This window comes from Pongo pygmaeus, chromosome 2 (assembly GCF_028885625.2).
Source record: "Pongo pygmaeus isolate AG05252 chromosome 2, NHGRI_mPonPyg2-v2.0_pri, whole genome shotgun sequence".
NCBI lineage: Eukaryota > Metazoa > Chordata > Mammalia > Primates > Hominidae > Pongo > Pongo pygmaeus.
In genome coordinates this window covers 106,208,882-106,226,020 of record NC_085930.1, presented here as the reverse complement: position 1 = coordinate 106,226,020, position 17,139 = coordinate 106,208,882, and the positions used below count along the sequence as shown (strand labels likewise).

At 53.9% G+C, this 17,139-nt stretch overlaps 1 protein-coding gene across 4 annotated transcripts in view; it reads right to left on the bottom strand.

The window, feature by feature from the left end:
* Positions 1–17,139, bottom strand: part of SCAP (SREBF chaperone) — a 66,565-nt gene that overhangs the window by 3,879 nt on the left and 45,547 nt on the right. For all 4 annotated transcript variants that reach the window (XM_054481900.2, XM_054481896.2, XM_054481897.2 and 1 more), the window contains exons 4-16: positions 10,603–10,760; positions 9,555–9,775; positions 9,265–9,370; positions 8,085–8,257; positions 7,572–7,698; positions 6,019–6,131; positions 4,532–4,626; positions 3,016–3,114; positions 2,639–2,857; positions 1,429–1,805; positions 759–947; positions 425–626; positions 221–336 (exon numbers count right to left, since the gene is read on the bottom strand). In XM_054481900.2, the coding sequence (XP_054337875.1) occupies positions 221–336; positions 425–626; positions 759–947; positions 1,429–1,805; positions 2,639–2,857; positions 3,016–3,114; positions 4,532–4,626; positions 6,019–6,131; positions 7,572–7,698; positions 8,085–8,257; positions 9,265–9,370; positions 9,555–9,775; positions 10,603–10,760 (2,195 nt within the window). The remainder of the gene's footprint in view (positions 1–220; positions 337–424; positions 627–758; positions 948–1,428; positions 1,806–2,638; positions 2,858–3,015; positions 3,115–4,531; positions 4,627–6,018; positions 6,132–7,571; positions 7,699–8,084; positions 8,258–9,264; positions 9,371–9,554; positions 9,776–10,602; positions 10,761–17,139) is intronic.

Sequence of the window (17,139 nt, the reverse complement as noted above, 5' to 3'; positions counted from 1 at the left end):
GAAGTGAGAGGGGACGGGGAAGTGAGAAGGGGCAAGGGAAAACGGGTGGGGGGAGAGGGGGGTACAGGGTGGCGGGAGGGGGTGCGGGGGTGGGGGGAGAGGGGGCCTGGTGGGGTTGGGAGATACCTCGGAGGAAGAAAGGAGGGGAGATACGTGGCGGCGGGGGGTGGGGTGAGGGGGGTTGGGGGGGCACAAAGGAGGAAAGTGCAGCCGCACCTACCCTGGGCGCGGAATGCGCGTTAGGCAATCCCCGGTCTGCGCGTCCCACACGCAGACGTGGCCTGCCAGGCAACAGCTCACCAGCAGCATGCCGTCGCTGGCCAGGCACTCGATGTCCTGCGGAAGTCCGGTGTTGGTAAAAGCCCGGTGTTGGTATGGGCCAGGCCCCGGCCCTCCCCTGCCCGGCCACTGTGCCCCTGCTCACCATGAGGTGGCCGCGCAGCACCAGCGGCACGATCTCCGTCTCGGGTGGCGCATAGCCGTAGTCGTCGCAGGGCAGCTCCCCGCGCCTCCGCCGCCCGGGCCCACCACCCGGCTGCCCGTAGTTGCGCGGGCACAGCACGCGGTAGAGGCAGAGAAGCAGCAGCACCAGCACGATGCCGGCGGCCAGGCCCAGCGCCGCCACCCTGCACGGGAGGGCGGACTGCTGTGAGACACACCTCACAGCCTGTCCCCTCCCCTCTGCTCTCTCCCCTACTTTTGCCCACCCGTCCCCCTCCCCGCACTCTATCCCACCCCACCCCACCCAGCAGCCTTACTTGTACAGAGTGACGTCTCCATGGGCCTGCACTCCACCTGGGCCCTTGGGTCCCGCTTCCCAGTGCCCAGCAGGTACGGGCCCCGGTGGGGGCCAGGCACTGCGGCCGTCCTGAGGGTGCCGGCCCTCCAGAGCCTCCCTCGGGTTCAGGCGGAGCGTGACTGGGATGACGGGCAGCAGGCTGATGTACCTGGATCCCGACAGTGGGCAGCCTCAGCGGGGGGGCCTCCCAGGGCTTCCTCCTGCTGTGCCTGCCACCCAGTCCTCTCCCTCCTCCCCAGGCAGGCCTCAGCTCCACCGGCCAGACTCTCCCAGGGGGGTTGGGGACAGAGGTAGGTCCCTCCCCAGCCCAGCTTAGCAGCCAACTTGCTGTCCCAGATACCAGCACCCAAGCAGCCCTGGTGGCCGTGTGGGGTATCTCCCTCCCCACTCCTGGCACAGGTGGGTGGGTCTCATTCTGGTGAGGGCTGGCAGCCTCCGGTGACTCCTCAGAGCAACCTGGGACTCCTCTCTTGGTTTATGGCTGCCTAGACCACCAGTTCCCACCTCACAACCTTATGAATTGTTTTAATTATCTGCATAATTCAAACCTGTGGGCCTCCTGCATTGGGGAAAGGGGATGGGGAGCTGACACCATCGAGTGAGGTGGCACCTGGCACGGCCCAGCTCACCTCTTGGCCAGTGTGATGTTGTAATAGCTGAAGAGCGTCGGCCAGTGGCGGAAGGACAATTTCCTCCAAAGTTCCTCATCCTCAGGCCCCCAGGTTACCTCTGGGACTGGGCTGTCATGGACAACCTCTGCTGGACCTCCACGCTCAGGTGACTCGCCTGGCGACGTCTGGTTCTCAGGTAGCTTAGGGGCATCAGGTGGGAAGATGGAGAAGGCAGGGTCCGGGTGGCTGGCGGGCAGCATGCCACTAGGCACGGGCATGGGAGCCAGGGCTCCCTCACCCAGTGGGCTCTGTTCCGTCACCTGGGCAGCGAGGTAGTTGCGCAGCCCTGCTGGGTCTGTGTATACCAGGATGCCAATCCAGACAACGGTGCCAGCCTGCAGTGGGGCAGGGGGTACTCAGTGGGAGGAATAGGCTCCAACCCCCAGCAGCTTCAGCCCTCATGCTGAGAGGAAGCAGCACAGGGACCTCAGGCCTGGGGATGGAGAGAGGACACAGGCCCCACTGTGTCCTTTCCTCCTGCCTCTCCAAGTCCTCCTGCTAACACTTGCCACTGGAGGGGCCTGCTTCCCTTTCCACAGTTAGAGGCTGAGTTTCTTGGCCTGGAAATACACTGAAGTACCCTGAGGTTTGACACAGAATGTCCCCGCCCCTAATCTCCACCTCAGCTGGAGCCGGAAAGCTGCTACCATTCCTACCGTCAGAGGGCCAGCTGCCTGACCTGCTCCAGAGTCCCCCAGAGGTCCTAGTCCCAGGGGGCCTCAGCCTTCCTCCCGTCTCAGTTCAGCTCCCTGGAAGAGGCACTGCTGCCCCACGGCCAGCCCAGCCCGGCTGGTGACTGATTTTGCCCAGCACTTTCCAGTGTCTGCACACCATGCAGCGGCCGATGAACCCGACCCAGGGAAATGTGGTGGCCACAAGTGGGTCCATCCCAGAGCACTCAACTAACAGGCTCCTGTCCTGGGCCACTCTGGGGAGAGGATGGCTCCTGTACCTGAGAGCCCTGGAGCTTATCTCCCACAGGCTTATCTCCTCAGAAACCACCAGGGTCTGGGCAGGGAGGACACAATGGGCAGCTCCCCGGAGCCAGGCTTCCAGGGGCCACCAGGGCCTAAAGAATACCCCTCGCCACTCTAAGGCCAAGTGCAGCACCACAAGGGGCCTGGAGCGCCGGCCCTCCAGAAGAGGGCAGGGCAGGGGTGGCAGGTACCATGATGAGGCGCTGTGCCAGGCGGGTGCGGGCCAGGAAGTAGACAACACGCAGCCTCTTGGGGAGCCGCAGGTTTCGGAAGGAAGACGGCTGCAACGTGATGGTGTGGGGTGTGGATGGTCGCACAGCCAGCTGCCGCTCATAGCGTGTTGGCTGCCCCACTGGCTTGGCTGAGGGCAGGCAGGCCTCAGGGGGCAGCCGCTTGTTCAGGTCCGCTAGCTGTTGGGGGCACAGTGGTCAGGGCCTGAGTCCACCGTCCAGAGGCTGCCCGCACAGGACTGCTGCCCTGCCCGAGGTCTACACCCTTCTCACCCAGGACTCCCTCAGTACAGCCAGGGCTGAGGAAGCGGGCAGGGCAGGGCTCAGCCCACTCCTACCTCCATCCGGCGAATGTCAATGGACAGGACAGTGGTGAAAAACAGCATCTGAAGGAAGAAGTCAGACACCAGCCCCACGACGGCAAAGAGACAGAACTCCTGGAATCAGAGCACATGGGGGCGGGGGGTGCCGTGACCTCACTGTCCCAGCCCTAGAGGAGCAGTGCCCAGACTGCAGCCACTTCAGAACCGGCAGGGCCGCAGCAGGCAGGACACAGCAGAGATGAAGAGAGATGCTGGTTGGTTCTCAGCTCACATACCACCAGCAGCTCACCCCATCTCCACCAGGGGGCAGCAGAAACCGTCACACTTTCTTCAGAAAGTGCTGAAAGGGAAGGGGGAGTACCTCCCCTGAATCTTCCGGTCCCTCTAGAGAGGACTGAAGGCCTGATCCAACCTGGAAACCTCTAAGCCCCACCAGCCTGCTCCCCAAAAAGTCCTTCCCCACTGAGCCCCCGCCCTGCTCATGCATCACCAACCCAGCTAGAGACCAGGCCTGATTCAGGGGCTCTCAGAAAGGTTCCCAGCCAGCAACTACCCCGGAACAATGAAGAGAGAGAGAGGGGGATTAATTCTCCTCTAAAACTGAAAAAGGGTGAGCTCTCTGCTCCCCAAGCTCTGTCAGCAGACAAAATTTTCTGAGATGTCGGTGTTGAGACCTCTGGCACATCACCACAGTGCTACTCGGATCTGGGGTAAGACCATGGGGTGCAGATAGTGGCACAGTGGTTGTCTCAGCTCTAACGTCCCAAGACTGTACCCTATCCTGCAGATACTACTGTTTTTCCACGAGAAGCAGCCCACAGCCCATCTGTTCTCTGCTCACCCCCATCCCTCAGCTGGCCTGCCAGCCCTGGGGAAAAGATGGGAGAGAAAAGATGGCATCCTCCCCTTCCTGCAACTCCTTTTGGAATGGCTGGCATCAGTCTGGGGTTCCAGCTCAGTGCAGGGCCACTTCCACCTCTGCTCACAGCCCACAGCTGAGTGAGGGCACTTTGCCAAGAGCTGGGTCACTCTGGGCAATGGGTGGTGGCCCTCCCACCCGTCAGGCCAGGCAAGGCCATGAGTCTGGCAACTGCAGCACAGGCCAGGGCCAAGGGAGGAGACTGGAGGAAGGGTCTAGGAACCCCATGGTGCTTCTCCCTCAGAAATGGGAAACAGGTGTGACAAACTGCACAGCCAGTCCCCAGCTCCTGCCATGCCCTTGCAGCCTCCTCCTGCCACTTGGCTGAAGGGGAAGCAGGCAGGGAGGGGTAGGAAGACAGGGTCAAGGGCAGAGTCTGCCTGGCTAGGTGCTCAATCTCAGAACCCAGCCAGGGTTTGCTGAGCACTTCTGAGCCAGGCATGCCAGGGGCCATCTGTGTGCTGTAGTGATCCGCTTGCCAGGCAAAGAGGTCCCACCTCAGAGGCAAGGATGCCTGTGCTGAAGAGGGGAGCACCCTGCCCATGGCTGCACAGCTAGGGAGCACAGCAGTTGCTTCCATGCTCATCCAGGTGGCAGGCCTTGGGGCCTTACCTGGATGGCGGGCACTAGGGTGAAGTAGCCAATGAGGATGATGCCCAGCTCCGTGGCCATGTTCTTCATGATGGACCAGCTCTCGCTGCTTAGGCCTGCAGAGGGCAGCAACAGGGCACAGGGCAGCACGTGGCCACTCTGCGACATGACTCACACAACCTCATGAGCCTCGGAGTGGCAGAGGCATGGGGAGGCCCCCCAGCCCTTTGAAGCAGCCATTCCACCAAAGCACCCCAACCCTCAGGGTCCTGCTAATGCCCAGACTTTAAGGGGCCGTCACCACCACACAGCTGCTACAGGAACGGGTGTTCACAGCCTGGAGGGTGCAGGGGAGAGCTATAATCATCAAAAGAGGGAAGAAGCAGAGTGTGGAGATGAGAAAATCCACGAGGAAAGCCAAGTGCCACCCACAACAACCACATCCAACCTCCGCATGTGGTTCTTGTCTGGTCTGCACGGGCCAGCATGACAGTGTGCCCATCAGCCACATGGCAGAAGCACTCGGCGGGTAGAGGACCTGGCTGCGTTCTTCCTCAAGCCCCTTCCTGTGGTAAGCCCTGATCCCACACTATCACACTGCCGCATGTCTAAGGCTCTGTCCTCCTACTGGGTAAGGACTATTTCGCCCCATCTCTTCCTAACTCCATATCCAGCACAGGGCCTGGCTTATCACAGAGGCTCACAGAGGTCTGCTGAATGAATGGACGGCTGCCTACAGCCCCATTCCTCACAGACATGGGGTGACGAGGAGGAAGAGGCTCAAGTGACCAGGCCTCCAAGGCCAGGCTCTCCCTTTTCTCATTTTCCCTAGATCCCCAGCTTCTACCAGCAGGGCCAGAGGGAGCTTTTCTGGCAGCCATGAAGGCAGCATCTCTGAAATGGCCAGCCCCCAAGGCTTGGGCCTAGTGTGCTGCAGTGAGGCAGTAAGAGAAAATACTAGGCGCTAAACTCCCCAGACAGAAAGCCACCACCAAACAGAAGCCCCACCCACACTGAAGTGCAGTGGTGTGATCACGGCTCACTGCAGCTTTGACCTCCCAGGCTCAAGCAATCCTCCCGCCTCAGCCTCTTGAGTAGGTGGGACCACAGGTGCATGCCACTATGCCCTGCTAATTTTTGCATCTTTTGTAGACACGGGGTTTCACCATGTTGCCCAGGCTGGTCTTGAACTCCTGGGCTCAAGTGATCCACCTGCCTCAGCCTCCCAAAGTGCTGGGATTACAGGTGTAAGCCATGGCACCCAGCCTGGTTTACTTTCTTATTGACACATGAACCAGGACGAAGTACAGTCCAGTGGCCCCATGGCTCCCCAGGGCACACACTCAAGAGCTGCCAGGGCCCAGTGGCCCACTGCATATTATGCCGGAGGCAAGAGCAAGGGACATTTCAGGGACTCTGTGTTTGCTTACAGAGCGTTAACAGCAAGAGGAACAGGCCCCTCTCCAGCCCCTCCTGCAGCCCTCTGCCCAGCTCTCCCACTGCATTACCTTGGGCGATCCGCAGCTTCACCTCCAGGTCTACCGGGGTTGAGACCACAGACTTGGTGAGCACCAACACATTCTCTAACCCAATAACCACCACAAGGTAGGGGAAAATCTCGCTGGGGACAGAGAAGGAGAAGGTAAGGACAGTGTTGTGGTGGTTCCCAACAGACTTGGGCCCTCGGGAAGGCTGTGGGGTTTCCAGCCTGTCACGGGGGCTGCTGAGTGACTCCCACAGGTGCTGGGCAGAAACCCTCCCTTGTCCACCTCACCCAACAAGACCTGCATCTCCACAGCACTCAGCTTTCAGGCAGGCTCCAGAGCCTTGCAGAGGGGCCAGCAGCCATCCTGTCTCTAGCCATCCAGCACAGGAGGGCTGGAAGAGGCCCCTCAGTGACAGCTGTGCAGCACCACCGCTAGACCACACTTCTGCCGGCCCTTCCCAGGAGAAGACTGCTGGCTAAAGACAATGACTGCTGCAAAGACCCACACCAGTAACTCTGGGCGGACCCATCACAGCTAAATGCAAGGAGATGAAACCACCATGAAGGCCCACTCACCTTTGTTGAGAAGCTGTGTGTGGAGAAGAACGACTGTTCCTACAGAAAGCTCTACCAGCTATCTGGGCCCACCGTCCCACACTCCCCGCAGCAAACCCTAAGAAAGTCTATGTGCGAGGAACGCCAGCCAAGTTATACCTTGCAGGACCTCTGCTTTGGAGCCGAAGGAAGGGAGGGCCCTGTGGAGGGTATGGCAGATGGTATGGGGGAGGGTGGTGTTTAACACCATCAGGCTCAGGAAAGGGAGCCAGTATCTAAGAGCAAGGAAACTACCAGAAACAAAACATGACGTTGCTTTTCATACGACCAGCCTGATGGGCCAAAGTGGGGGACAGGCCAATCCATAATCCATTAATAACCATTAATAGACAGGCAGGCGGGCCTAGCCAGAGCCAAGATCAAAGCCTGAGGACAAGCCGAGGGAAGGGATTCCAGACTAAGGTTCAGAGAGGAGTGACAAGGGGAAAGTGAACATCAGTGAAAAAGGCGACAAATTACAGTGTGCTCATATCTTCCAAAGAGCTTCCTCTAAAATGACCTATTTCATTAGGCATTTAAATGTTCTAATCATGAAAAAAAGAAATGTTCTCTTCTCTATCTCACACCTCCAGTGGCTTAAGCCATCAAGCTGCAGTGTGTGTGCGGTGTGTGTATATAGAATATATAAACACAGACACACAAATCCGACTACACACATGGAATACATACTCATATATACACAAACATACCAACACCCACCCCATATATACACACCCAGCCCACAAATACACACTTTTGTACATATGGACACTCACTATAGCTAGATATGCTATATACAAACACAAGTATGAATACAAGCCAGACAAAGAACAGGAAGAAAATGTACGTCTTAAATGTCAAAAACAACAATGTGAAGACGTGAGGTCACAGCAAAGTCCAGGGAAGGCCAAGTACCCAGAAGTGCAAGGCTCTCTGGCCTGAGCCCACCCTGTGGCCCAGTGGAGCCTGCTGGGGACCTACCCGCCATTCAGGGTGGGTGTCAGGCCGAAGAGTGTGCAGAGTCCCACAGACATGAGCAGCGAGCTGAGCACTGTGACCACGGCAGCCAGGGCCAGACCCCACTTGGACTTGACCATGTCGATCTTCCCTGGAGGGCAGAGAGGGCATATCAGGGTGGCCCCTCCCCCAGCCCCCGGCCCACTGGGGCTCCCGGGAGTAGGTTGCCCTGACAGTCGAGGAAGGGAAAACTCCTGGTTTCACCAAAGGAAAGGGACAGGCACAAGCACTTCCCAGTGTCATGGACGCAGTACACCTTTTAGGAACCCTAACTCAGGAAGGGGCTGAAAGTGGGAAGGGCCCCTGGCCCCACCCAAGCTCCCAAGACCCTGCTGGGGGACGAAGCCCTAGCTCTGACGACCACCAGGTGTGTTCTATCTCTCTACCCCAAGCCACCTCCAGAGCCAGGGAAGCAGGTGACATGGAAATGCCCGTTCAGCTTGGAGAAAGCCCTCAGCTTCCCTGCCATGAACCTACGCGTGGAGAAATAGATGTAGGCAAACAAGATGATGTAGGTGGTCACGAGGGGAATGAGCTCAGCCACACCAATCTCCTCCTTGAAGTGCACGTGGACCAGGCTCTCCGCCCGAAGGCTGCAGTTGGGGCTGGGGTGCAGAAGCATCAGGCGGGCACGCAGGCTGCCCAGGAACCTGGTCAAGGAGCAGGGTGGGGGTAGATGGAAGTGTTGCTCTTGGTTCTGGGGACAAAGACAATCCCCGGACAGAGGGTCCATCAGGACCTCCCTCCTGCCCCTGTGTTGGAAGGGAACTCCTCTACGGTGCCTGAGCTTCTCTATAGTCTCCAGGGGCACTGGGAAAATCACAAAGGGGACAAAGTTTTCTCAGGAGCTCCCCCTGCTCCTTTCTTAGTCTCCCTTTCCGGACCTACTCCAACACTCTCTTTTTTGTTTATTTTATGTTTTATTTTTTGAGACAGAGTCTCGCTGTCACTCAGGCTGGAGTGCAGTGGCGCCATCTGGCCTCACTGCAAGCTCCACCTCCTGGGTTCACAGCATCCTCCTGCCTCAGCCTCCCGAGTAGCTGGGACTACAGGCGCCTGCCACCACGCCTGGCTAATTTTTTGTATTTTTAGTAGAGATGGGGTTTCACTGTGTTAGCCAGGACGGTCTCGATTTCCTGACCTCATGATCCGCCTGCCTCGGCCTCCCAAAGTCTGCGATTACAGGCATGAGCCACTGCGCCTGGCCTCCAACACTCTTGATTGCCAGAGGCCTAGGAGAGCCGATCAGAAGCACCTCAAGTGCCCTTGCCAATTGGGGAGCTGCCTGCAGTGCCCCACTGGGAAGGATACAGGCCATACAGGGCTCAGTAGTAACCAACTGGGGATGCCTGCCCTAGGCTCAAGAGAGACCACAGGAGGCACCAGGACACTGAGACCGCCAGCCCTGCCTTAGTCCCCTATGCTTAACCAGCTGTCAGGTCATCCCCATTAAAATGTGGTAGACAGCATCATCTAGTCTGAGGGATGTAAACATTCAACAGGAGGCCTGGAAACTCTCCCAAGTTTCCAGGGGGCATTCAGAACACTCTAACCAGAAGAGGGACTACTCAAAGCCACTCTAACCAGAAGAGGGACTACTCAAAGCCTCATGTCACCCAGCAGACCAGTCAAGAGCCCAGGGTGCTGTCAATCTTACTTGGCATGGTAGTGCTGGAAGACCAGGGTGATGGTGTAGGAGACCATCCTCTTCCTGGTGTAGAGGCTCACCCCGCTGTACTTCCCGGGAACACCAAACAACAAGTCTGCAAGCAGAAACCAGCAGGAACTGACAAAGAAATGACAGCTACTGCAGAGCCACCAAGGACCCCTTTTTCACCCCCACCCTGGGAAACAAAGGGTAAACCCTGATCTGCCTAAGCACACATCAAAAAGACGGTGACCAATGGGCACCCTTGCAGGTCTGAAGGGAACTTGTACTGGGGCTACCTTTGAGTGTGGCTGAAGTCTGCAGGGTTTTAGGCTCGTGCTGGTGGATGGTCCCAATGATGTCAGGATCAGCATGGAAGCGTTCCCAGTCATTCTGCCAGAAGTTCCCAGGGGAGAGCAGCAGGCATCCATGCTCAGGGAGTAGGTTCCTGAGCTTCCTGAGGCCTGGCAGCAGGTCGGTCACTTGCAGACACAACTCCTCCAAGCTCCTGGTCCCAGAGCTGCACAGGAGACAGGACAAGGCACCTGCTGTGTCTGCCACCACAGGGCAGACCTGCTGTACTTAGGGGACGTCCTATGTTTGTTCTTCAATGCCCCATATTTGCTCTCTGGTATTGCCAAAGAGCCTGACCACTAGGGCAGCAGGGGGAAGTACTTCCAGGTGGCCAATAACCTAACCATGTGGCATCTGAAGCCCAAAAGCCCATCAGCTCTGAGGATGGGCAAGTGTACTATAAGAGCATGCACAACCCCGCCCACTAAAACACCCTGGCCAGTTCAGTGGATGAGCAGGGACTGGGGTAAATTAGGGGCTTCATTTAGTTCACCAAAATATCTGTCAACGCCACTAGCTAACTAAAACCTGGCAGTGATGCAGCTTGCCAATTACACACATTGTATGCCAAGCCAGCATAACCCAGGGACCCACTGATAGGCAGGGGAGCACAACTTGGGCTGGGGCTTCAGAAGGTAACCCCCAGGTAGAGCTTGCTTCTCGTCGGCAGAGACACCACCATTACATTCACACCATAACCCACAGGCAGGAAGCCATGTGGGTCATGAGTTAGCTCAGTGGACACTGACTCCATCTGAGATGTAAAGATGAGACTCAGGGCTATGTGTGTGCCATCTGCATAGGTCCAAGAGGAATGCAGCCACTGTAGACCCACAAGGATGCTGAGAAATTCAAGGCTAGCTCACCCTCCATCCTTCTTGCTTGTTCTATCTCTGCAGAGCTGACTGGCTCATTGCAGTTACACTGAGGACTATAACTCTCCCTTCAGTATAGAATGGGATTCAGGGAGGCCAGGGTCCCTGAGAGGGGTACCTGTCTCTCAGCACGTGGTTCCGGATCTCCTCCACCAGTTGGAATGCCCGGGACAAAGGTGAACGAAATACATCTACTGCCAGGAGGTTCTTGTGCCAGGGAAACACTGAGGACTTCACAAATATCTGCTGGACATAAGCCACCGGGGCACCCACATACTGCAGAAGAAATGAGGGAGGGCAGAAAGGGCAGCTGAGCACAGGAGGAAGAAACATGGTCCAATTCAAGGGATTTAATGGGCATTGGAAACCGTGCCCCACAGAGTTAAAGAAACCAATGACTAACACAAGTTCTTGAGTTTGCAGGATGGCAGATAAGAAAAGAAACAATTTGCTGAAACCCAGAAACTCCCTCCGCTTATGAGATAAAAGAACTGGCTGAAATAAGCTGGAACCAAGATGGCCGACTGGGGTTGTGCAGAATGAGCTTGCCGATATCACAGCCTGAATTTCCACTGCATGTTTCATACTAACTCCCCCGGAATTTGCACATGGGACCTGTGAGGTGGCATCAAGAGATAACTGAGCATGCTCAAAGACTTCCCAGAAATCACCCTTCCTTCCACCAATCATCTGCTAATCCTAGTATCCACCCTCTAAACCTTTTCTAATAAAATTACTGCCTTAAAGCCAGCACAGGGAGACAGATTTGAGCTGGACTCCTGTCTCCTAGGGAGTCAACCTTCAATATAAAGCTTTTCTTTTCCCCAAATCCCGGTGTCATAGTATTGGCTTCTAGCACATTGGGCAGCGAGCCTCTTTTGCTCAATAACACATCTACTATGGGCAAAGCACTGTGGGACCAGGTGTAGGCAAACTATGGCCTGTAGGCCAAATCAGGGCCCATGCCTGTTTTTCTTTTTGAGACAGGGTCTTGCTCTGTTGCCCAATCATGGCTCACTGCAACCTCAATCTCCCAGGCTCAAGAGATCCTCCCACCTCAGCACCCTCACCCACCAAGTAGCTGAGACTAGAGGTGTGCACCACCACCATGCCTAATTTTCAAAAATGTTTTGTAGGGACAGGGTATCACTATGTTGCCAGGCTGGTCTCGAACTCCTGGGCTCAAGCGATCCTCCCATTTTGTCCTCCCAAAGTGCCACACCTGGCTAACTTCTTTATTTTCTGTAGAGATGGGGTCTCACTATGTTGCCCAGGCTGGTTAGTGCCTGTTTTTCCACTTCCAATTTTTACTGAAGCACAGCCACACCCCTACCATTACTATTGTCTATGGCTGCTTTCACTCTACAACAGCAGGGTCAAATGGCTGCAACAGAGGCCGTCTGGCCCGCACAGCCTAAACGTTTACTGTCTTTATGGAACATGTCTGCTGACCGCACTATAGACTCTACACTCCCCAAAGCATGTAACCTGTCTTACTGATTCAGGTTTTGTCACTTGCAGCAGAGTAGCGGGTTTTGAGGATCAAAGGACCCAATTTTAAATCACAGCTTTCCAAACATATGGCCTTGAAAACACTTTTGACATCTCTGGATTTCAATTTCCTCATTGTGAAAGAGGAATAACGACATTCACCCTGCAGCATCAAGATGTATGCACACACCACACACACATACAAACAGTGTCTAAGAGATTAGCAGAAATATTAACAATGAACAATCAGGCATTTCACTTCATCTGACCCTCACAACAGCCTGATGAGAAGCAAGGAGAGGCTCAGGCATTGTGCCTGCCTAGAGCTTCACACTCCAGGCAGGGTGGTGCAAGGACTCAAACCAAGGTCTCCTCACTAAATATCACACACTTTTCTCACTAGAATCTGCCATCTACCCTTCAAGAGCTTAACAGGGATGTAAATGACAAGTGTTCACATATGCAACCCTCAGTGACAGGCATGTCGCGGAGCACCCCAAAACATGCTGGGTCAGCCACAGCAGGGTTATGGCCCAGGATAAGCTGAGTGGAGCCATAAGGTTAGAAAAGAACAGGTAGGAGAGGGGCAGGAGGGAATGTGAGTTGCAAGGGATGCTGAGAGCACAGAAGGCCTGGACATCTGCACCAAGGAAACCTGTCAGGGGATAACAGAAATTACGAGGAAGATGACAAGCAGGCTTAGACTGAAGCCTGACTGAGCTGTCAGGATTTTAATCAGTTGACAAAGCAAAGCCCAGTGTCTCTGAGGTGAAGGGGCAACAGAATTTACGAGGAAGATGACAAGCAGGCTTAGACTGAAGCCTGACTGAGCTGTCAGGATTTTAATCAGTTGACAAAGCAAAGCCCAGTGTCTCTGAGGTGAAGGGGCAACCTGATGAAAGCAGTGCTCTGGAAAGACTCCCCTGGAGTTGGTGACAACTGGAGACAAGGAAACACGGCCCTAGACAGCAGTGTACTGTGAGGTGTGGACTGAAGGGGGCAGGGCCCAGCCTAGCTGAGGGATGAGGGGCTGTCTCCATGCCTGGGCTGCAGTCGGGAACTCCAAGGGGCATGAGTGTGGATGAAAGGGAGGCCATGGAGCCACTCACCAATGCAGTACTCCAGGTTACAGCATAGGCAAGGGCCAAGATGCTGACCAAGCACAGCAAGTTAATGCCTCCTGGGACCCTGGGCACAAAGGAACAACCAGAGGCAACCGTCTGAGCCTTTGTGAACTTTATGTGGCTGTGCCTTAGTGAGGGCTCTGGGGACAGAAGGCCTCATCACTTTGTCTTCTGTATCACACTCAGCCACTACAAGCTGCTGGGAGGCACAGAAGCACCTGGATGGAGCTGGCTGCCACAAGCTGTGACCAGAACAGAAGCTCAGACAGGCCTGAGCAGGGAAGGAGCACTAACCTGGTAAGGAAGATGTGGGCAGGGCCCACATTCACTGTGCTGAGTGAGCTCCCACAATCCCTACTTAATATTCAAGAGAGAAACGGACATGGAAACACTGGTATCTTGAGTGGGTGATGGAGGAAGTAAGGGCCAGTGGGGTCCAGATGCCCCTAGGCAAAAGACTCCTAACTAGAGAGAGGCTGTGGTAGGCAGCCTTCTAACACGGTCCCCAACAGTCCACACCTGGTGCTCATGCCCTTGTGTAATCCCATCCCCTTAAGAGTGGGCTGGACCTAATGATTTGCTTCTGACAAATAAATACAGCCAAAGCGATAAGAAATCACTTTTCCAATTAGGTTACAAAAGACTCTGACTCCTTCTCCCACCCTGGCCCCCTTCTTTTGGGAGCCACCAGCCACCACGTTGTGTGCTGCTCAGGGAAGGCTGATGTGGCAAGGAACTGAGGGAGGCCTTCAGCCAACGCACAGTGAGGAACTGAGATCCTCAGCCCAACAGCCTGTAAGGAACCTACCTTTAAGTGAGTTTGGAAGGGGATCCTCCCCTAGTTGACCTTTGAGATGGCAGCAGCCTTGGCTGACAGCTCTATTGTAGTCTTGTGAGAGACCCTGAGCTAAAAGACCCAGATAAGAAAACCATGGCTCAGAGAGATAAAATGAAGTGTCCGAGGTCATACAGTTGATAGGCAACAGAGCCAGGATTGAAACCCAGGGCTGGGTAGCTCTGAACAATATGAGTCTCATGGAGAACAAGACACAGAAGGAAAGGCCTAGTACAAGCAGCGTGGGAGAGGAGCTGAGGTCCTGGGAGCCCTGGAGTCTCCAGCCACCACAGTTCAGAGCATGAGGCTCCCACCCAGAGCTTCCTGGAAACCCTGTGTCCACGCTCACGCAGCCACCACAAACACTGCAATGTTGGCCGTGGAAGTCCAGCATGGAACAAGCCCAGCCACCTCTGTGGACCTGCCAGCTAGGCCTTGGTGTGAGGCTCAGGTTTTCACAATGAGCTAGTCTTGGGGACCCAGGCAGTGCTGGAGACCTCAGGTTTTTGAAAAACGGAATCCTTCCTTTCTATTTAGATACAGCAACCTAGAGCTCCAGGTATTTTAGCTTTACACCGGTGTACCCGTGGGCTCCCTCAGAACAGGATGTGGAGGACTCCTGCCACTCAGCTTTTCCTAGAGAAAAGGCCTCCTGATCCTTGCCTTCCAACCCTGGTAGGCAAGGGCTGTGGTGGGAAGAGCAGGCTCAGGAGACCTGCCTGAGTTCAAATCCCAGTGCCACCACTCCCTGGCTGTGTCCCTTGGATGATGGTCTCTATACTCTCCAAGCCTTGTCCCTTACTGAGGGAAATGAGAATAAAACCTCAGACCTCACCAGAGCACCGTGAGGGCCAAACAAAACAACTCCTGTGAACCATCCAGATCTAGCAAAGTGTCTGAAAATATATTAGTTATATCATTTATATTATCCCTTAAAACTATGAAAACGAGTTGGTGTCCCATGCACAATCATCTCAGTCTACAGGTTTCTCCAAGTTCAGTATGATGGGTCTTCTTACCACCATTTTCATCGAGTCATTGCCTCTAAGGGAATGGCTTCCCAATGCCTATGGAATTAAAAGTTAAAACTTCACAGATCAGGAGATTCAACTTAGTTCCACCTAACATGCTCCAGGAAAAACTGCAGACTCACTGTCTCCTAAATAAGCCATACTGTTTCTTTATTCAACAAGAAACCTTTCTTGAGCATCTACTGTGTGTAAAACATTGGAGTGTATAAACTTGAATGAAACATGACTCCAATGGGGTCGTCATGTAGAACACAGAGAAGAAGCAGAGGACATATTGTAAGGGAGCTGGGGAAGGCTTCCTGGAGGAAGTGACTCTGAGCTGAGGTTGATAAAGCCTCAGGAGTGTACTTCTGGTGCACACCACAGGGCAGTCCAAGCACACGAATCTTCATTCTCCCCTCTGCTTGAGCAGCCAGACTTGATCGATGACAATGATGACAATGGCAACAGCCACAATCGTTTGTTGAATGCAAGCGATGAGCCAGGCACTGTACTAAACCCTTGCATTGTTTCATTTAATCATAAGAATGACAATGTATAATGTAGGTATAATTATCCCATTTTATGGATATGGAAACTAAAGCACAAGGTGATAGTAACTTGCCCAAGGTCACAGTGCTGGAAAACGTAAAGTGTCTACTGTTTCTTTGTTCTTCTCTTCCTCTGGTAAAAACATCCCTCTGCCCAGTGAGAACCGCCCTTCCCCAAGAGTGGCCACAGAAGCCAATGGTCACAGCGACAACACAGGGTGAGCCGAACTCAGAGCACAAAGACATGGCAGAACTGACTGGAGTCCTTTCTGGAGGACACATAAAGGTTTAACTGTAGGGTGCAGCCATCAATCCCACTGTGGAGATGCACCTAGCAAAAGGGGAGGAGGAGGGCTACATAAAAAGAGAGCCGTCTCCAGCATAGAGAAAGATCCACAATTCAACAAAAAGAAGTCAAACAACTCAAATTGGGGACATCTGAACACACACATCACAAAGGAAGACAGGCAAATACAATAAGCACTTGAAAAAGTGACTAAGGTCATTAGTCATCTGGGAAATGAAAATTCAAATCACAATCACAATGAGATGTCTCTATATTAGAATACGGCTTTTTTAAAAATCCAAACAACTGAAGATACTAAGAATTTTACAGCACAAAGACTGAACCTTAATGTACGTGAATTTTTAAATAATTTAGGAGGCTGAGGTATATAAAAAGAAGGACATTTCATCTCTGTAGTCCTCCTTCTGAAAACCAAAGTCCACAGTGAAATTCTTAACCAAAGTCCAAAGTATATTCAGGTTTTCTAAGTTTTTGCCTCATGTCCTTTTTCTTTTCCAGGATCCCATCCAGGAAACCACGTTACGTTTAGCTGTAGTGTCTGAGGCTTCTTGTAGCTTGCGACAGTTTCTCAGACTTCCCTTGCTTTTGATGATCTTGGCAGCTTCGAGGGGTACTGGTCAGGCATTTTGTAGGGTGTTCCTCAACTAGGATTTGTCTGATGTTTTACTCATGATTATACTGGGGTTGTGGGTTTGGGGGAGGAAGATCAGCGGTAAAATGTCCTCCTCCTCCTCACATATCAAGGGCACAATCAATCAATGTGATTTATCACTGCTGCTTTAACCCCAATCACTTACTGTAGGAGGTGTCTGTCAGGCTTCTTCACTGTAAAGTTACTTTTTCCCACAGTCACACTGTCCTCTTTGGAAGAAAGCCATCATGCATAGTCCACACTTTAGGATACATTACTTAGAATTTTTTTGCCCAGGAGATTTGTCTACTGTCATCCATTCATTTATTTATATTTATTCAAACATATGGACTCAGGAATGGACTCACAGAGAATTATTTTATATTTTGGGTCATAATTCAATACCGGTTTATTTTGTTGCAAAAATTGCTCTAGGCCAGGCACGGTGGCTCACGCCTGTAATCCCAGCACTTTGGGAGGCCGAGGCGGACGGATCTATCACAAGGTCAGGAGATCAAGACCATCCTGGCCAACATGGCGAAACTCCGCCTCTACTAAAATACAAAAAATTAGCCAGGCATGGTGGTGCGTGCCTGTAGTCCCCGCTACTCGGGAGGCTGAGGCAGGAGAATCACTTGAACCTGGGAGGCGGAGGTTCCAGTGAGCTGAGATCATGCCACTGCACTCCAGCCTAGTGAAAGCAAGA